Source organism: Lissotriton vulgaris, chromosome 1_1 (genome assembly GCF_964263255.1).
Source record: "Lissotriton vulgaris chromosome 1_1, aLisVul1.2, whole genome shotgun sequence".
In the NCBI taxonomy this organism is placed as follows: domain Eukaryota; kingdom Metazoa; phylum Chordata; class Amphibia; order Caudata; family Salamandridae; genus Lissotriton; species Lissotriton vulgaris.
This window is the reverse complement of record NC_141685.1, coordinates 1,613,700,677-1,613,722,647: the sequence shown is the minus strand read 5'-3', so window position 1 is coordinate 1,613,722,647 and position 21,971 is coordinate 1,613,700,677. Positions and strand designations below refer to the sequence as shown.

General features: G+C 45.9%; 1 protein-coding gene across 5 annotated transcripts in view; it reads right to left on the bottom strand.

Annotated features, from left to right (window-relative positions):
* Positions 1–21,971, bottom strand: part of GOLGB1 (golgin B1) — a 294,232-nt gene that overhangs the window by 66,161 nt on the left and 206,100 nt on the right. For all 5 annotated transcript variants that reach the window (XM_086918651.1, XM_086918690.1, XM_086918672.1 and 2 more), the window contains 2 exons: positions 12,585–12,750; positions 3,444–3,587 (listed from right to left, as the gene is read on the bottom strand). In XM_086918651.1, coding sequence (XP_086774777.1) covers positions 3,444–3,587; positions 12,585–12,750 — 310 coding nt within the window. The remainder of the gene's footprint in view (positions 1–3,443; positions 3,588–12,584; positions 12,751–21,971) is intronic.

Below are 21,971 nucleotides of genomic sequence, written 5' to 3'. Positions count from 1 at the left end.
TGGGAGCGTGTAGAAGTAGGGGATCCTCCCTTCACTTTTACACAGGAAATCAGCCTCTTGTTTGGAGAGGAAGATTTGTTTATCTCCCCAAGAGGAAAATTATGATTGTATTGTAGGGGGTAATTTGTCATATAAGAGTACGGCTATGTTGTCTACTTCTGCTAACCTTAACATCGAAAATCCTCCTAGCCCGCCTAAAGACCACCTGGAAGTTAATCTGGGAGGAAATGCTGGGACCTATGACAGTCATAACTTGGTTTCATCTCCTGTAATAAGTGCTTCCAAATATGGGGGGGGAAAAGGTGTTATGTCCAAATACTCTACATCCTTATCTGTCTACTCCCCAAATCTGGTACTTAATTGGAATGTGGCCGGTCTTGCAACAAAAATTGGTTCCCAACCATGGCTGGACATAGTGAACAGTTATTCCATCTTATGTTTCCAGGAAACTTGGGCATTAAGCCCAGTGCACTTCCTAGGGTATCAGACTTTCCATGTACCAGCTTTGGCGAGCAATCAGGGAAGAAACAAGGGTGGCTTATGCACCTATATTAACATTGCCAGCGGATTAACTGTGTTGAAACACATTCCTACGGAATCCTATCAGATTGTTGTGATTGGGTGGGGTAGTTCTCTTAATCTCATTGTAGTAAATTTCTACAATAACCTGGCGCCAGAACCTTTGAAACAAATCTTAAATGAACTAAGTCATACAATTGTCACACTAAAAGAATCTATAGGCAGGGAGTGCATGCTCGCCTGCCTGGGTGATTTCAATTGTAATATTTGCCAGTATGGCCCAAAGGGAATTTGTGGTTTTGACTTTTCTGTGGATGATACCTTGAACCACTTTATTCATTCCAAAACAGGGGATATTTTAAATAATTTTCTTTTTTATTTTAATTTGGATTATGTAAATGACTTCTGCTCACCGCCCGTGCCTTTCCATCCAACTTTCCATGGAAGAGGTTCAAACACCGTGATTGATTTCACCTTGTTTTCTAAATCACATGCTTATCTACTCTCATCATGGAAAAACTTTGGACGACATCTATGGCGATCATTATGCAATCGTATTTAATATAAATAAGCATATAGAGAAACAGGCAATTAGGGAAAAAAGTCTTATCTACCAACAACCTACTTCCGTTGGATATACCAACGGCTGCACTCTCAAATGGGATAAGGTGGTACCTGAGGTCTTGTTTGACACTTTCTTATCTAAAAGAAAGTTAGAGATTAACACTTGCCTATCTCCTTTAAAAATGTTGGACTCTTTTTCTAAGATACAAGAGTCTCTAAAACTATTATTAACTCGCCAGTTTAAACCAGGACCTAATAAACCCAGAGGTTGGTTTGATAAGAATTGTACATCTGCATTAAAATCCCTAAAAAAGGCCTTGCATGCCATCCCTAGATCCCCAAAGGAGATTAGACAGGCTAGACACCAATATCGCTGTGCGATTAAGAATAGGGAAAAAAATTCGAAACAACAGGCTTGGGAGGCCTTAATTTTTTCATCTAAAAATAAAGATCCAGCTGCCTTTTGCCCGAGGAAAACAACCAGAGTATGGATTTCGACAAGGCATGGGGACGGTTGAGCAGAGTCTAAATTTATATTTTTTAATTTCTAAATACATCGAAGCCAAAAAGGGGAACCTTTTTATAACTTTTATTGACTTGAGCTCAGCCTTTGATTGTGTTGACCACAATTCATTATGGGCCACTTTAAAAGATCTTGGTCCGGACCCTTCAATCCTTAATTTCATCAAGGAAATATATAGGGATGCAGGAGCAAGGGTGCGTTTTGGTCCACGAGGGGAGTGCTCGCCAAGATTTTCTATCAAGAGGGGGGTGAGACAGGGGTGCATCTTAGCCCCCCTACTCTTCTCCCTCCACATAAATGCGATTGGCGACCACCTTAAGAGCTTTCAATATGATTACCCCTTAGTCCAGGGCCGCCCCGTCCCCATCCTTTTATATGCGGACGATGCCGCGATTATGTCCCAGACCAGCTTGGGCCTACAAAGGGCTGTCTCAAAATTCACACTTTTTATGAGGGAAAAGAGACTTAAGGTTAATATTTCAAAAACCTTTTCCATGTCCTGTCGACAAGGTACAAAGAAAATACCCTGCCCTATTTTTATAGAAGGCAGAAAGATAGAGACAATAGATCAATTTCCCCATCTTGGGATCTCTTTTCACAGGAAATGCTCCTGGCAAACTGCAATTAAAGCCAGAAGATTAGCATTTTCTAAAGCAATTGGAGCATTGCAGAATTTTGCCATTAAAATTGGGGGAAGACCCGTTAAGGAGTTGATTGTTATTTATAAGGCAAAATGTGTTGCAACGGCCATCTATGGTTCTGGTATCTGGGGGATTGATTCCCCAGTTTCTATTCAACAAGCGGAGAATCGCTTCCTCAGAAACCTCCTGGGGGTTCCTAAATCAACACCTAACTATTTTATACACATTGAACTAGGCCTCCCCTATATCTCCGACATTATATTGACTGAGCCCATTCTGTTATGGCATAAGCTATGGCTAAGCCCAGCGACAGCCTTTAATCGTAATACCATATCTGATTGTTTACAACTTGATGGTGTAAAGCGTATTAAATGGCGGTGTGTGGTGGAAAAAATGTTGAATGATATTGGCCACCCTGAGTTTTTTAAAAATCCAACTAGCATGGAAACAATATCAAGGAAAGTGTTACGTAAAATGGCTATGGACCATCTAGCGAACAAAAGATGGTACACTGAAAAACTGAAAAAATCAGTCCTAGCCTATCAACAAATTACAACGGAACAGGGTCTGCAATTGTACCTTGTTAGTGACACTAATTCCTATGTCAGAATGCTTCTCTCAAGGTTCAGATTGGGTTCTTTTTTCCGTCTAATTACATTTCCAAATTGTAATGATTGGTCGAGAGAAATGCTGCCCGGTCCCTGTGACGATCTTGCCCCTCAATCTAACCTGCACTGCACTTCATTTTGTAAGTTTTATCAGGTTCCTAGAAAGATCCTTCTTAAACCAATTCTTAGGGACTGGGGTCTCCGATCATGTAGAGATGCGTTTTTTTGACTACAAAGGATGGAAACCTTGGAAGTGATCTACATTTTAGCTAAATTTCTGAAACTCGTGGTAAAATTTTGAAATTTGATGTAAATATATAAACCGATTATATGGTTTTTTTAAGAAACTTTTAAAAATGCACAAGATTTTAAGAATAAAATGTTTTTAACTTTGATTGAATATATATGTGTAAATGAATTTTCGATATCTCCCCTGTTTCTTCTAAAAGGACAATGTACTGGCTTTTTCTGACTTATATTTGTTTTGTGTTATGTATCTATTCCTTTTTTTTAACAAATGTATGCTTTTATGATATCATAGTTTGTATCGAATAAAGCTTTTTTGAATTTGAATTTGAATGTACTCACTTTGCTGTTCATCTGTTGGATTCTCAGCTCTTTCTGGTGCAGTTGCTTCAGAGAGTCACTGAGCTGTGATTGGAGATGTGCAGTCTCTTCCTCAAGGTTCTTCAAGTCCCCTTTCAAAATGTCACTACCGATCTCTGGCAAAGCCTGTCAAAATAGAACAGTCATCTATTTAGCAGTCACTAGCCCTGGGAACCGCTTGAACACATTTTAGGACATTCCAGGGGCATGATGCAAACTACACTCCATGCTACCAGCACTCAGTGGGTGCAAAACTTGAAGATCATTTGTTTAGCTAAAAAGAACCATCAGATATGGAAGTGCTCGGTCTTATTCGTATTTCTACAGACACCTTATTTAAGGCTGCGTGGCTGGGTACTTGGAAATGTTCTTAGGAGGAAATATGAGTTTTTGTTTTGTATGTCACATTTAACAATAGATTCTAGTAAATATACGGCTGTTGTGCTTCAATGGGTAGTAGTGTGTTCCTGGCATTCATGGATTGACTTAAGTTCTGCTCTATTCTGTTCTATAAGACTTGTAAAGCGCATGGCTACCTTAAGGCCTCCTAGCCCTAAAATCAATGAAGCACAAGTCAAACTGCAATGATGTGGGAGGGGATTAACAGATGGTAAGGAATTCCAAATTTTAGAGGCCAAATAGGCCAGCGAACTGTGTCCTTTCCAGTATAAGAATTGGCTTTGTAGTTTGGTCTGCCCTGTTCCCATGATGCACTGGGCCAGGGACAGACTAATTTGCATGTAGCCAGGTTCTGAGCTGGGATGGTGCAGTGAGCTAAAAAACGGTGATGTATCAAGCCCTGATCTGTTGACTGGGTACGAGTGTTCTGTTTAATTCAGATACTCTGTCCATCACCACCCCCTTTTCTGAATCGTTTTGTCCACCGTAAGCGTGGAAGGGTATACTCAGATGTGAGTCCCTTGCTCACTTCACCATCAGGATTCAAGCAAGCCGGGCCGAAGACAGCTGTAATGCCAGAAACCGGTCCCCGGAAGCTTGTTTCCTTTCCAGTATAAGAATTGGCTTGGTAGTTTGGTCTGCCCTGTTCCCATGATGCACTGGGCCAGGGACAGACTAATTTGCACGTAGCCAGGTTCTGAGCTGGGATGGTGCAGTGAGCTAAAAAACGGTGATGGATCAAGCCCTGATCTGTTGACTGGGTACGAGTGTTCTGTTTAATTCAGATACTCTGTCCATCACCACCCCCTTTTCTGAATCGTTTTGTCCGCCATAAGCGTGGAAGGGTATACTCAGATGTGAGTCCCTTGCTCATTGCACCATCAGGATTCAAGCAAGCCGGGCCGAAGACGGCTGTAATGCCAGAAACCGGTCCCCGGAAGCTTGTTTCCTTTCCAGTATAAGAATTGGCTTGGTAGTTTGGTCTGCCCTATTCCCATGATGCACTGGGCCAGGGACAGACTAATTTGCATGTAGCCAGGTTCTGAGCTGGGATGGTGCAGTGAGCTAAAAAACGGTGATGGATCAAGCCCTGATCTGTTGACTGGGTACGAGTGTTCTGTTTAATTCAGATACTCTGTCCATCACCATCCCCTTTTCTGAATCGTTTTGCTTGAATCCAGTGGCAAAGTGAGCAAGGGACTCACGTCTGAGCATACCCTGCCACACTTATGGCGGCCAAAAGTGGTACAAAAGGGGGTGGTGATCGACGGAGCATCTGAATCAATCAAACACTCACACCCAGTCAAAAGATATGGGTTAAATCCAGGGTCAGACTGATTTGCATATAGCCATGTCTGAACTGGGGTGGCAGAGTGGGCTAAAGAACGGTGATGGATTAAACCCAGATCTTTTGACTGGGTGTGAGTGTTTGATTGATTCAGATGCTCCGTCCATCACCACCCCCTTTTGTACCGCTTTTGGCCGCCATAAGTGTGGCAGGGTATGCTCAGATGTGAGTCCCTTGCTCACTTTGCCACTGGATTCAAGCAAGCTGGGCTGAAGACGGCTGGAATGCCAGAAACCGGTCCTTGGAAGCTTGTTTCCGGTCCAGGGAAGACATGGCTTGGCAGTTCGGGCTGGACTGTTCCCATAAGGCACAGGGTCAGACTGATTTGCATATAACCATGTCTGAACTGGGGTGGCAGAGTGGGCTAAAGAACGGTGATGGATTAAACCCAGATCTTTTGACTGGGTGTGAGTGTTTGATTGATTCAGATGCTCCGTCCATCACCACCCCTTTTGTACCGCTTTTGGCCGCCATAAGTGTGGCAGGGTATGCTCAAACGTGAGTCCCTTGCTCACTTTGCCACTGGATTCAAGCAAGCCGGGCTGAAGACGGCTGGAATTTCAGAAACCGGTCCTCGGAAGCTTGTTTCCGGTCCAGGGAAGACATGGCTTGGCAGTTCGGGCTGGACTGTTCCCATGAGGCACAGGGCCAGACTGATTTGCATATAGCCATGTCTGAACTGGGGTGGCAGAGTGGGGTAAAGAACGGTGATGGATTAAACCCAGTTCTTTTGACTGGGTGTGAGTGTTTGATTGATTCAGATGCTCCGTCCATCACCACCCCCTTTTGTACCGCTTATTTAGTTTCAGGCAGTATGTAATCCAATTGGCCACTTCCTGTAGAAAATGGGCAAATCGGAGGAGATTAGAGCTGGATTCTGGAGAAATTGACATAACTAGTTGGGTGTCGTCATTGTAGGATTTGTGCCAAGTCGGTGCATCTACATGTTGAAGAGGTGGAGCATAGGGCTGAGCCATGGGGCATTCCTCAACTCACTGGAAGGTTGTCTGAGTAACAGCACTGGTCTAACACCTGGAAGGTTCTATTCTCAAGGAATGAAGTGAGCTGTTTCAGTGCCCTGCCTTCAATGCCTGCATCTTTGATTCTCTGTATGAGCATGGTGTGATCAAGTGTCGAAAGCTGCACCGAGATCTAAGAGAATAATGGCTGCAGAGCCACCTTGAACCAGAAGCCGTCTCAGTTCCTCCACCACAGCCAACAGTGCTGTTTCAGTTCTTTGTAGTGGTCTGAACCCCATTTGGTTGGGGCAGAGGACTTTGTTGGATTCGAGGAACATGGAGAGATGCTTGTTTACATGTTTCTCTAAAAGCTTGAATACTCTCGGCAGCAAATAAATCAGCCTATAGTTGCCTAGACAGAGAGGTGGGTCTAAGGGGGAACCTGACTTTACTTCGCTGAACAAGTCTGTGCGAAGACTCGGTGTGAAGTCAGGGTGATGCCAGAAGGCCATCTATCAGGTGCTCTAGGCAGGTCTTTCTGGACAAAGGATAATCCAGGATTGGCACATTAGGAAAGGAAGAGTAAATGTCCATGATCTTCTTTTCTTCTTTTGAAAGAAGTGTTCCAGGCCATTACTGTTCGCCACAAGGGATTCTGGTAGGGAGCGGACTAGTTTGGGCTCAGTGATAGTTTTAAGAATCTGTAATATTTCTTTGGTTGTGTTGGAGGAGTTTACCACCTTTGCAGAGTAATAGGAAGGTTGGGAGGTTCCGATTTCTGCGTGGCAGTTCCTGATGGCTTTCCCATATTTCGATTTACTTGCCTCATCATAAGACTTCCTCCAGTTTCTCTCTCGACGCTAAAACTCTATTTTAAGCCCTTTAAATGGGAGTTGAATCATGGAGATGTGTTACCTTGCCATGCAACCTTGTGCCATCTTGCTGGTAAGACCTGATCTAGAGAATTGTTGATCCACTCATTGAACCTGTGAGTGGACATAGTGATGTGGTCTGATGGTTCATGTGTGATTTTATTCAGGGAAGCTAACCACTTCTTCAGATTTAACTCAAGCCTGCGTTGTTCCTTCTGCTTGGCAGGTAGGGGTGAGAGGTAAAGCAATGTGATAGGTAGCAAAAAATGATCAGACCAGGTTAGTGGCAGAGGACTTTCCACTTGTAGGTTTGTAATATTACTAAACACTAAGGGCCAGATGTAGGTGAGTCTGTTTTACCAATTCATAAATACCGAATTTTACCGATTCGGTATTTATGAATCGGTAAAATAGAAGGGGGGAGATTTAGGTAGAATCGGTAATTGAATTACCGATTCTGTAAGAATCGGTATTTACTGAATCGGTAAATACCGATTCGGTAATGCCCATCGATTCCTATGGGCATTGAAACCCATAGGAATCAATGGGCATTACCGAATCGGTATTTACCGATACGGTAAATACCGAATGATGCAAGGGTGCAGGGGTGTCACTTTGACACCCTCTAGCACCCCGAATTCAGGCACGTGTGCCATGTGGCACACAGACATGCCCTAAGGGCATGTCTGTCTGTCACATGGCATAGGTGTGCATGCACACATGTGCATGCACACCTGGATTCGGTATGTTACCACCCAATTGGATTGGGTGGTAAAATACCGAATCTGTAAGGCCTGTGGGACTCAGAAGAGTCCCACCTACATCTGCAAGTTACCGAATCGGTAAATTTACCGATTCGGTAAATTTAACGAATCTGTAAAATAGGGCCCCTACATCACAAATGACCATTTGACCAAATGACCATTTACCGGTCGGTAACGGCCGAAATCGGCCGTTACCGGCTGGTAAATGACCACCTACATCTGGCCCTAAATCAATAGAGTCACCTTTTTCATGAGTAGGAGCCTCAACCAATTGTGTGAACTGTAGGGAGGCAAGATCTTGTAGAAGATTCTTTGAAGCACCATTGTTGGTGTCATCAACAATTATGTTGAAATCACCCAGCAGGGTGAAGTTAGCCTTGTTCATAGCCAGACTGGCAACTAGTTGAAGGAATGCCTGTAGGAAGTGGGCGTAGGGGCCAGGGGGCCTATGAGGTAGGATTCCTGAAAGGCCAAAGGTGGGTGTGAATGAGATGGAAAAGAGAAGGCTCTTGCAGTTCAAGAAACTGAGAGGCGAGAAGCAACATCTGAACGATTCCTTGTAGATGATGGCTACTGTGAGAAAATGGGGTTCTGTTGCAGTAAAAACATCCCCACACACACCATTTGCTTGCCTTTTGATGTAACTGACTCTAGAGTACTGGGTCCCTGATGTTCATGCTTCCAGTATCAGTCTTCTTTCCCCAAAAACATGTCCACAATTGGTACCTCTGCCCCTCTGTAGTCCCTAGTAAGTGGTGCCTTAGGTACCTAGGGTCTGGAGGCTGAAGAGGGTCTCCTGGGACCGCCTCACTAGGACCATGCCACTGCCATTGCAGCCTGCATGCCCCTGTGAGGGAGAAAAACAACACAGTAGACATGGCACCCTGTCTGGGTGCCATGCCAGCAAACATTGCCTGGGAGCCTAGGTAAGTCAACATCAAGCAGGCCTCACAGCCCTAAGGCAGGGTGCACTATACTACAGGTGAGGGCAACTGCATGAGCAGATATGTCCCTACAATATTTGGCACCATTTACTAATATTTTAAGCGCCAATAAAGTGCATGGGCTGAGAACTCAACAATTGAGTTCCACACCATCATGATGGCTTCACTGAATACAGGAGTGTGTGGTACCAAACTACTCCTTTCAATAAACCCACACTGATGCCAGTGTGGGATTTATCAAAGCATGTACCCAGAGGGCACCTCAGAGGTGCCCCCTGAATTTCTACCAAACCTGGGGTGGTCTCCGACCCGCTGTAGGCAGCCAACCACCACCAGACATGCTTCTGGTTCCCTTGGCGGAGAGCCCATGCTCTCTGGGACCAGAAACAATGCACATTCTGGGCAGAGTTGTCTTGCTTCCTCTCCCAGGATGGGCCAGTGCTTGCAGAATGGAAGCGACCACCAGCCTCTGCTGCTAGCAGCAGATGACAGCCTCTGGTTTAAACTCCTACTTTGGGCGGGAAAATTAAAAAAGATAGGAGGTGCACTCACCTCTGCCAACCCCACCCCTCAGTTGGGGGGAAGCGAAGTGAGGCACACTTTTCAGTCCCATCATCTTGAGGATGGGGGACCCCTCCAATCAGGGCTAGGTGTATGCCCCCTCCACAGGAGGGTGGCATAATAGAGGGTGTAGTCACCACAGGTAATGTTCCCATTGGCCCTACCAGCTACTCCCTTAAAACGCCTCCTAAATTTAGTATTCAGGTTGATCTCCCAGACATGGACCACAGGTCTGTGATTACCTAAGAAGACACCCGGCAGCAGAAACCAGAAGACGACAACTGTCTTGGCCCCAGCCCTACAGGCCTGTCTCCGGCTTTGATGAAACCTGCGACCTGTTTTGCAGCACAACCTCCAAATCGCCTAGGAGGGCTGTTGCCTTCAATAAAGACTCCAATGTCCCGAAAAGAGCAGACCTGTCCAAAAAGAACCCAACTTCAAGAACCATCACAGGGAGGACCGACCCTGGTCAAAGTGACTCCCTGTTGCGCAAGAATTACAAGAACCGCCACAGTTGAGGACCAACAAGGGTGTCGACATGACTTACTGCTACCAAAGATCTCCCAAAAACTGCAGTGGTAGAGAACCGGCACTCATGTTGACACAACTCTGCTCTGCCTACAGAACGTTCTGCAAAGGAATGACCTCAACGACCGCGAAGGATCCTCTCGGCCCCACGACCAGAGTAGCCCACAGCTCCGGGCCCAAGAGCCTGTTCCCTCCTGCTGGTGGCCCCTGCACTGCTGACCTGACCGCGATCTCTCCAAGATGATCCAACGATGGCGGACCCACATCCGAATGACCTCCTGCGACAGCGACGGTAACTGTGTTGGCCACCCATTGAAACCTATCCCGCTCCTTGCCCCCATTACCTCGAGGACAAATATCATTGCCAGTATCGACTGCCTCAGCGAAGGTCCTGAAATTTGCACCGTACAGATCTTTAGTACCCCACGACTGACCCTGTACTCCGTTTGGGTATGACCACTCGAGGACTGGAACTATAAGTTGTATACTCAGTTGATTCCCTTCACAGGAAACTTCGACTTTTCGAATACTGCACTGTCGATTTTTGAACGTGAAAAGTAGCTTTACTTGAAAAGTACTTACCTCATTACGAAGTCTTGATCTTAACAGTAAAATATAAAGTGTTACGTTTTTAAATTGATCTTAATCTCCTTCTTGAGTTGTGGGTCCATTACGGATCATGTGTGTGCAATAAATGTCTTACATTTCTCTGTGTTGGGCCTAATGCTGCTCGCTCACACTACCAGTAATAGAGCACTTTGGATTTTGCATTGAGCCCTGTACACTTTTGGGGAACTCCTGGGCTCTGCTCACGGTACTACCACCTAGTAATAATATCATATGCAGAGCCAGCTTCCTACAGCTACCCCACAACCTCCTTTACCAGTCCGATCTACCCTGCTGATGAGGTAGCCGGGTGGTAAGGCTTGGAGACATCGGGTGAGGAACACTCATGAAGTCAGGTTTCGATTAGGAGCTCAAATTCTGTTGAGGTTTGTATCGTCACCTTCTGGAGGAAACTATACATAAGAGGGGACGGCAGGCGTCAGATATAGCCTGAGAGGCTAGACAAACAAACCTTTTGCTATTATCATCGGTGTCCGCCAGAGGTGTGCACTAGCCCCTTTTCTCTTAATGGTCTACGTCAATAAAACTAATAAATTCCTTGTAAATTTTGGGAATGATGTACCGAGAGCAGTTTTGCATCAAATACAAGTCCTACTTTATGCGGATGATGTGATGACCTGGACCCTGCTTGGCTAACAGAGGCTTTTGGACACATTGTGTCTATTCATTGAAGCGTTAGACCTCATTACTACCCATTCCAAGACACATGTGATGGTTTTAGGCCCTAAGAAACTCAAAATCTGACCCTGGTCAGGAAATCTATCCAAAATTACACCTGTTCCAACTTTTCGCTATTTAGGACTTATATTTGATGATGAGGGTAACCGTAACTCAATAGTTAAGAACAGGGCGGACACCTTTGCAGATGTTGTTGAGCCCTGTTTAATTTTGCAGCAAAATTGGGCAGTAAACCCAGCAAACAACTTGTTGCAGTATACTGGTCAAAGTGCCTATCGATTTTCACTTATGGCAAAGGGGCCTGGAGCCCTCAAGGTAGCAGATGCCATACAGCAGGTTGAAGAAGGGTTTGTGAGAAGGCTGTTAGCGGTCCACAAGAGCACTGCAACCAATAGTTATCATTTAGAGTTGGACATGGATCATACACAAGACCATATTAAGTTACGCCTTCTCCTTTGGCTAAGTATTATGATGAAGGAAGAGGCGTGGTTTAATTGCTTGGTATTACGTGATTGCATGCAGTTAGATAATGCCTAGAAAATACCCTGGCAAGCATACATAAAGGAACACAGTCTTAGACAGCTGAATATGCCAAAATTATATAGTGATCATGCATCTCGCTCTCCTCTGTGTGCAAGCGTAGCATTACATTGAATTTTCTTTCTGTGTTGGGAGAAGAGGGAGCGCACAGAGCTCGAGAAAAAATATTGTTGCAGCTCACATGTCAATTAGCACGACTCAAGATATCGAGTCTTACCTTATCTGGGTTCATAACAGTTATTCTTGCTGATGCACCAGAGATTGAATACAATCCACCTCCTATTTGCTTTCCCTACACCTCTGTCTTATATCAGTCAACTGATTGTGTGTCCCTATTATTACTGTTCCTCACAATCCCCGATTCATTTTTTATCTTTTTGTAAATTTTATGTGCCCATTAGGAGAAATATCTAGTTCCCATCTTAAGGACTGCTAATTTTCAGCAATGTAGACAGGCTCTGGGTTTTTATTCATTCGATGCCATTAGTCCACACGTGTTGAGCTGTTGTGAAGTTTGTTCAAATTGCAATAAGAATGAGGAAGAATTTGTGTTGTTAATTAACGTGTTTCAATGAATTGTTTTACAGTTTTGTTCACCACTGCTTTTAGTTAGGTTGAACTTTTTTTGTATTCACAGTCATTGATCAATGTGTTTTTTTATGTGTATTGTGTTTTTATTTGGTTGTTGCTCATTTGTATTGTGTTTCATCACAATGTATTTGTCTTTTATAATTAAACGTTTTAACCAAATAAAGAAATTATACAATACGACTTGTGTGCATTGGGGCAGTACAAATACTCGAAGAAACACAGTCTCCGGAAGCTAAGCGACTTTAAATAAGTCTTACCCAGGATAAAAAATTAGCGTTCGTAGTGTGGCAGATTTTAAACAGATTCGCGCACCTGTCTTTGGTACTGCTCTTCTGTGACCTTTGATCTGGAAGACTGCAACTTCAGTTCCTGCAGCATTCTCTGAAGATCAGTCAGCTGTTGATCTTTGTCGGCCAGAGTAGTCAAGTACTGTTTCTTCAGCCTCTCGTTTTGGGACTCATAATTCATTCTTTCCTCTCTGCAAAGAGACACAAGAAATAGTAGGTTTTCAAAGACGCCAAGCACAGCCCCTTGCCATCAACTCATTTTATTATTCTCACACTTCATACTCTCAACCATGGTGTTGTTCTGTAGTACATAACTCACTGGATAATCAGACCTAACCCTAGACTACGCTAAACTTCTGAATCAACCAAATGTCTGCGCTATGTAAGAAAGACATTGGACGGCTAGAGCTTTTAACGCAGAGCAGGGCTAGTTTGATTAGAATCGCAATCTAGCATTGCACTATTTAAAAGCTTCAGCCAAGTGTTCAACTTATTGGGTTGATATCTTGCACGTTGACTAGCTAGGCGCAAATATTAGACATATCCATTGACCAACGAGTTGTAATCAGGGGTTAGCGGAATTTGCGTAGTCGCGCTATGCAAAGCTCCGCGAAACAGTAAAAAATCACCGTGAGCATGCAAAGGTTCCGCGAACATGCGGAATTGCTTGTTCCGCCCATTTGCGATGCTTTTTTCCTGTTCGCGAACGCTGTTTGCGTGCTCGGGGAGAAATATCTGGCGAACACTCATTTTAAAAGCGCAAACAAACAAAAAATTCCGCGAAGCCATGGAATTTTTGCCAATTCTGAGTTCTCCGCGGAACGCGAAATTCCACAAATTCCACGAGAGGAACAGAATTTACCGCCCAGGCCTAGTTGTAATTAAGATTATTTTCATAGTCAATTTGATGTTTCTTAGCGCAAACAAATTCAATTTGTTTTTTTATCTTTGTTTTTATATGCATCAAGCTGGCTGTGCTTAACTTTATGTATCAAGTCCCTTTCAACCTTAATGAATTCATCCAAAACAGCCTCTGCAACCCAACTTGAAAGCTTGACCTTTCTTAAAATAACTACAACATTTTATAGAGATGAGATCTCTCTAGCCCATAATATAAAGTGGCTATTAGGAATGTTAAAATGATCTCAAATTAATTAGTCAAAAAGGACTACCAATGCAATTTTCTCTGGCTAACTTCTGTTTTAGTCTTTAGTCAACACTGCATAAGAATTTGAATCCATCGAGAGCAACACACACAGTAGACCTAAAATAAGCATCTAAATCTTCTACTACACTTTCAATGCAAGTGTGTCCCCTTGTCCTAGAGGTCGAATTTTTTTATATACTTGTCCAAAGATCCTAAGGAATGAAGAAGAAAATTTTTCTTTTTCTCTGGTATCAAATCTTCATTGTCTATTGTAGAAACTTAGTTGAGGAAGTAGTCCTTCTATTCCTGCTAATTCAATACTGGATCATTTGCGGCAGGAATGAATACCTGTGGTAGAACAATAGCATGCACATGTGCAGATACCATGCTTAAGGTGAATAAGTTGAATGTCCTAACTTTACTAATAGATTTTTGATTAGTTCAAAGATAATTCTTTACAACCCTTTTCAATGAAAAATAACAAGCAAGGAAGTACTTTACAAATACAGAGAAATAATAGGAACAAATGAGGCAGATGCTAGCTAGCTAGAACACTTTCAGGAGTGAGTTTAGGATGAAATCCTCACCTCATAAACACAAAAGCATGCACACCTGAAGAGCCTCCTTCGTCAGTTAAAATCTGTGCCAAGAAAACCAACGAGTGTGGAGCCATTAATTCACGCTCTTAGTGAAAATAATTTTTTTATGAGTAATACTTACCTCAAATGTTAGCACATCCACCAACGACTATTGACTACCCCTTATGCCACACATTTCTTTCTTTCTTCATCATTCAGTGAAGTCAACTGTAACCTTATTTATTTGTTGGCAAGATGAATGACGCGTAACGTTACGTGTGTGTGTGACCATGAGTAAGTACATGGACATACATCTCATGAACTGGAATTGAAGGAGGGGGATACCATTGCTGAGACTTGCACCAAATGTCTATTTGATGAAGGTGAATAGTGCTATTTGTACGGACTGTTCTCACAATGGCTGCTGGCTTCATCGTGAAAGCGTGAGGTACCAGTTAGTATCAGTCCCTCTTGCTAGTGCTTGTTGTGGAAGTTAAAATTGGCATGTGAGCTGTTGTATTATGATTCTCTTGGTTCTTATAGTGTCAATGGCAAATTTAGTGAGAAACCAAGCTCTCCCCACATCGGTAGATCCAAAAAAGTTCGCACTGGTTTTAGGGCTGCCTTAACTTGTTGCAATTTTATTAAGTTGACTTCCATACGCATACAGTAGACTAGAAGTAACTTTATTGCAGCCCTCGCAAACACATCTAGCTTATTGGTAAATCTTGAACTGGTGCCACAAACATTAAATAACAACAAACTCCAGAACTAGACTCAACACCATGGAACAAAGAACTACGTGCCTCACGAACCTCACGAAGTGGATCAGCAACTGCGCGGACGAACTCGCCCCACTGAGGACCCCGCCTAGCAGACCCGGCAGCAAGAAGGCCCCTTGGTTCACCGACGAACTCAAGAGCTCCAAGAAGAACTGCCGAGCCCTCGAGAAAGTCTGGAGAAGGGAACCGACACCGGACAACAGGACCTCCTTCAAACTTGCCACCCGGAAACACCACCAGCTGATCCGCGCCGCCAAGAAAACAGCATTCAAGGACCGGTTGGACAACAACGCACACAACTGCAAGGAACTCTTCAACATCGTGAAAGAGCTTTCCAACCCCAGCGCAGGAAACAACGACATCACCCCATCGCAAGACCTCTGCAACTCCCTCGCTTCATACTTCCACAACAAGATCGCGGACATACACAACAGCTTCAACAACCAACCAACGCACACCATCACCGAACAACCACCACCCTCCACGCCTGGACCCCGATCAGCACCGAAGACACCATCCGCACGATGAACTCCATCCACTCCGGATCACCGACCGACCCCTGCCCTCACCACGTCTTCAACAAGGCCGACGCTGTCATCGCACCCCACCTGCGAGACATCATCAACACATCCTTCGACACCACCATCTTCCCTGAGAGCTGGAAACACGCCGAACTCAGCGCTCTACTCAAGAAACCAACAGCGGACCCCACCGACCTCAAGAATTACCGCCCCATCTCGCTCCTCCCGTTTCCAGCCAAAGTCATCGAGAAGACCGTCAACAAGCAGATGGCCGCCTTCCTCGAGACGAACGGATCCCTCGACCCCTCACAGTCCGGCTTCCGAGCCAATCACAGCACCGAGACCGCCCTCATCGCCGCCACCGATGACATCCGAGCCCTGATGGACAATGGAGAAACAGCGGCCCTCATCCTCCTAGACCTCTCCGCGGCATTCGACACGGTCTGCCACCGCACCCTAGTACGGCGCCTCAGCAACATCGGAATCCAGGACAAGGCGCTGGAATGGATCATCTCCTTCCTCGACGGAAGAACACAGAGGGTCCGCCTACCACCGTACAAGTCAGAGGCCTCCAAAGTCATCTGCGGCGTCCCCCAAGGATCATCTCTGAGCCCCACCCTCTTCAACGTCTACATGAGCCCCCTCGCGGCCATCGTACGCAAACACAACCTCAGCATAATCTCCTACGCCGACGACACCCAGCTGATCCTCTCCCTGACCAACGACCCCGCCGCCGCCAGAGCCAACCTGCACGAAGGGATGAAAGAGGTAGCCGAGTGGATGACGACCAGCCGCCTGAAACTGAACTCGGACAAGACGGAGGTCCTCATCCTGGGCTCCTCACCCTCCGCCTGGGACGACTCCTGGTGGCCTCCCGCCCTGGGCACCGCACCCAAACCGACAGACCATGCACGCAACCTGGGCTTCATCCTGGACTCCTCCCTCTCCATGACCAGGCAAGTCAACAACGTCTCCTCGGCGTGCTTCAACATCCTACGCATGCTACGGAAGATCTTCTGGTGGATCCCCACCGAGACCAGGAAGACCGTCACCCAGGCCCTCGTCACCAGCCGACTGGACTACGGCAACGCCCTCTACGCCGGTACCACCGCCAAGCTCCAGAAGAGACTCCAGCGGATCCAAAACGCCTCAGCCAGACTCATCCTCGACATCCCACGAACCAGCCACATCTCCGGACATCTGAGAGACCTTCACTGGCTCCCCGTCAACAAAAGAATCACCTTCCGCCTCCTCACCCACGCACACAAAGCCCTACACGACCAAGGCCCGAGCTACCTCAACAGCCGAGTCAACTTCTACGCTCCTAAACGCCACCTCCGATCAGCCAACCACGCCCTCGCCGCCGCCCCCCGCATCCGAAGAGCGACTACAGGAGGAAGGTCCTTCTCCTACCTGGCCGCCAAGACCTGGAACTCCCTCCCTCCCGACCTGCGCCTGACCCAAGACCACCTCTCCTTCAGGAAGAAGCTGAAGACCTGGCTGTTCGAGCAGTAGCGGCACCCCCCCCCCCCAGCGCCTTGAGACCCTACGGGTATGTAGCGCGCTTTATAAGTGTCACTGATTGATTGATTGATTACGTGCCAACACTTCAGCACCCCAAACTCATGCATTGATTAGCCTGCCTAAAACCTCCAGGATACATATTGTCCCTGCAATTACCAATGATATCAAGGCTTTCTTCCCTGCACTGCATGGTTATTCCAGTCAGTACTACTTTTATTATAGCTAATTCGGAAGGGCAGGCATCATTATTTCATAAAAAGTGAGTCAACATGGTGGCTATTTGAAGACACAAAAGGCTATGCAGCTACCAAGTAAAAATAAATCTGAAATGATGCTATTATACAGACATCCAGATTACACCAGAGCTTGCCTAGAGTGGAAGATAGCACCAGAGCATGCCTAGAAGGGACTCTGGTCAGATATGGAACGAGCCATAAGAACTTGGCATTAGACCACACATTTTAATATGGACTACATTTCCTATAATCCCTTTCATCTTGAGTAAGTTGATTGAACCTTTATAGACTTTTCCAAAAATGTGTTTCTATTCTTGCCAAAATCATCTCGTCAATAGCTGCTGTCTTGCTTGGGTGGTAGTGAGAAATATCTACTACATACATTACCATTCCACATCCAATTTTATTTTTGTTGTTTCTGCTGAAAACCAAAGTTGATCTTCTGTTAAAGTTTTCATGAATGTTCTGCTCTGGAAAAGTCTGCAACTGCTGCTGCCTGACCAAGACTATATAACACACCAGATCCCGCCATGTAAATTTTATTTTAAGTCATCCCCTGAAAGATCCTGGTCATAAGCACTTTGCTTTCAACAACAATAATTTCAAAATAAACTATTCTTTACTGACAGAGATAGCACTTGGGGACAAAAAACGACGATACTTTACACTTGGATTGTGTAGATTTGTATGCAGAACTGAGCAGTTTATTAAAACGAAGATATAATAGTTGTCATTAAGAAACAATGGTGAGGACTTAAACATAGCTTTCTAACACAGAATTCTTTATTGATTTAAGTATGCAAGTTTTTTTCTTTTTGCTACTCAAAGAACACATTATTTACTTTCAGTTAAAAATAAATTCTGGTGGATAATCTATCTAACTGCAGATTCCTTCCCTATTAAGTTCTGCCAGACTTGATCCGGGAACTTTGCAACAGCTCTGGTGCACTGGCTGGTGGCACTATGGGACAATGCATTGACTTTATAGCAGTGATACTCAAAGTACGGCCTGCGGCCCTCCTGACCTTTTCATACAGCCCCAGGGCAGCAGTGGCACAGGGCTGCCGTTTACACAACTTAGCACTAACATGAAAAAACCTTTAATATACAGCAAACACTTATATAAAGTTTAATTATAGTTAGGGAAAGGAAGAAAATAGGCCCCTAACTTTAGGAACATTAATTTTTAGGTCTCGCACCTGGCGACGCAGCGTGAAAGCGCTGTCGCCAGCGAGATCTATTGACGCTGACTTGGCTCTTAAGGTAGACAGTGGATGGGCAAGCGCAGGCTGCAGACCGGATTGGAAATGTGAACGCGCGCGTTCACCACGTACAGTCATGCGATGTGCCCATCTCCTGTCTCCCTTCCGTTTGCAAGCCTCATGCAGCGTTACTTTTACTTTTGCTCCCCCCTCCGCCGTCGGCTCCACGGCCCGTCAACGCGACTCCTGCCAGCCGGACCAAGCCCCCCGCCAAGAGGAAACGTGGGTACTGTAAGTGGGCGCCCAGAAAGCGGCATTGCGCCTGACGGGCAGCACCAGCGGGGGCGACCAGCACGAAACGAGCAGCGGCCGGTAAGCCCCCTAATAAGCCTGCTGGCCCCCACTACCTACCTGCACCTGGGCCACTACCTGGAGGAGATCTGGGAGGCGGCCACCCAGCACCTGCCGGCCAGCTTTCCCGGCATCCACGAGCGGGACGTGTATTGCGAGACCAGCCTGGAGCCTGTGGTGAACATCCCCCATTTCCCCATGGCCAGCCTCTAGCGTCGGGTGGAGCATAGAGGCGCTCTATGACGAGGCTCATCCACGTGGGTTCTTACAACACACAGACGTAGGCACTCGCTACCTCCGGCTGGTTCCTCCTCCCACCTCAGCTCCTCCTACCTCAGCTCCTCCTTCGGCGGAAGCAGGGGCTGTTTTTTTTCAGTGAGGGAAAGACGCGATTAATGTTTGAGTTATTTTCTGTGATCCTAAGGCTGCCTTGTCTTTGGTATTTTGATAACTGTGTTTTTTAATGCCGTGTGTACGGCTTTTAATGATCGGAATAAAGCATTTTTTTAAACTGGAAGTACATTTGACATTTTTCTTGTCTGTACAAACCCAACACTCGCTCACCATCCCTGCTAGGATTTCCAGATTCTCCTGGGAACAGCTTTCCTAATGTTAGATATAAAAAAAATCAAACTGCCCCCTCAACTCACCTCACTTCTCTCTCTCGCGCAGTCTCTCACTCTCTCTCTTGTGCTCTCTCTTTCTCACATGCTTTCTCTCGCTCTCTCTCCCTATATCTCTCTCTCTTCTCTCACAGTGCACCGTCAGCCCTGGCGTTACTCTTTGATATACTAGCACTACGCCCAGCCCTTGCAACTCTTGGTGTCAGAGGTCATGAATGCAGTGGCAGGGACAGGCGACACACAAAGTTTGAGAGTTCCTTGGTATTTGTGGCGGTAATACCGCACTCAGTAAATTTCGATAACTCATGGTGTGGTATTTCAGTCTTGCAGTAATAACTCCCCATTTTGTATTCCGCACCACAACCAAAACAGAACATTTAATACAGAATGTTACTATATAATTTAAATATGCAACACAATCAACAAATGAATCGATTCCATTATTTAAAATGAAATTAAAATACTACCCTCTCAATGTCCCAACAAACTACCCCAAAGTAACATTTGACATGTAATTAAAAAAATGAATCATTTAGACTTACCACTAAAATAAATATAAATGAAATGAGACCAATTTTTGAAGGGCTGGGGCCTACTGTTGGCACCACTGTCACTTTCTCGAGCTCTCTGGGAACATCAAGAGTCAGAGCTGGAGAAAGGGAGAAAGATCACAGGGAGGAGGATCCGAGAGTGTGAAATGAGGGAGAGAAGCAAGAAGGTCACAGATGAGAATGGGTGAATGGAAAGAGTGGGAGAGAGAGCACAAAGGGAGTGGAACCAGTTTGAAAATTTTTGCCAGGGCTGCTTTTAATTCTCAGTCTCACCATGATGATGTGGTAAAATAACTAATCAAAGAATTTAGAATATCTTTATCACCAGGAGTTTTCCTGGTGGGCCGGAAGGGTGGGGGAGGATTTCTGAGCAGTGGGGGGCAGTTTTGTTATTGGGGCCAGTTTTGCAGCAGTGCTGCAATTTTGGTCCCCAGTAACAAAAGTGACAGAAGTGCTAAAGCAGCCAGCAGTGATTCTCACTAGCACTCCCCTCCCTCTGTATTGCCAGGGCTGGTTTGTGTACCCAGACCGGCCCTTGGGATGTCAGGTCATCGGTCCCATGGCTTCAGATTCCACAGCAGCTGACCATTCAGTGAAACCCAGAGATGCATTCCATGTTAGGAAGGCAAATATCTCCTGAATACATAGCCCCGCGCCTAGGACTAGGCTGGCTCTTTATTTATCCTGGCACTTCCCCTGGTTTGGGGCAATGAAGCCATGCTGGGTCTTGAATGCCCACATCTGCCGCTGTCACTTCTGACCCTCTGCCCAGTTTCCCAGGGCGTGTTCCACCAGGCACAGCAGGGGCATCAGGGAAAGATAGAGGTGACTGAAAGAGAGGGACCTAGCCTACAGGGCAGTCATGCGGTGCCCGATGGGCTGGTCTGACGGATCAGTGTATGGACCGGCTTTTAGGTCGAGCCTGGGCAGTGCATGCGCTGCTCTGCGAGGCATGCTGTATTCAAGTATCTACTTGAAGCTCCACCCACTCTCCGCCCATATTTTTAATTGGCTTGTGTCATTGTCCTTAGTAAATGGTTACTTCTGAATCGTTAATAGCCTTGTTAGTCCCTACTTAGTGCCGCCTTGTCTTGTCTCCAGCACATCCTGGCCATTCAGCACTGTTTATATAAAAAAGTTTCTGAAGCCATCCGGTGGAAGTTGAGGGAAGGGAAAAACATTCAGATTGACTTTGCTAGTAAAAGCTTGTACTATTAGCATTTCTGGAGCAGGATGGTGTGCCAAAAAGAATGGGTCCTCAGGAGTGGCCCTGTGAATGCGAGCCATTAGTAGCTTACTTGAGGACCAGTAAAAGGCAAAAGAATGTTGGAACCAATGCAGTCTGTCAGCATCACTCACCCTGGCCGTTATATCCAACGCTCGCACGTCCGAGACACGCCTGCAGGACACCAGGCACAGCAACATGGCCAACTTAGCCGTCAACTCTTTACGCGATAAAAACCTGTTCGGTTGCCAGGAAAGGAACAAATTCAGCACCCTGTTCACATCCCACAGGGCGGAATACCGAGGTTCCGGCGGCAAGGCAAGCCGTATACCCCTTAAGAGCCTACAGACTAAGGGGTGTTCGCCAACCGGGGACCCCTGAACCAGGTCGTGCCCCGCTGACACCGCCGACCGGAAAGTATTGATCGACCGATAGGCCAGGCCCTGATCAGACAGTTCCGCCAGGAAATTCAAGACACGCACTACAGGTGCCCCCACAGGATCCAAACCCCGTCGCACACACCAACGGCTCCACCGGAGCCAAGCCGATCGATAGCGTTTGGTCGTGCTGTCGGCCCAAGCCTTGGAGAGCAAGTCCTCTGCTGTTCTCGAAAGGCCAGGCAACGTCCAGCGTCGCCGGAGAGCCTCCACGCCATCAGGCGCAACAAGCCTT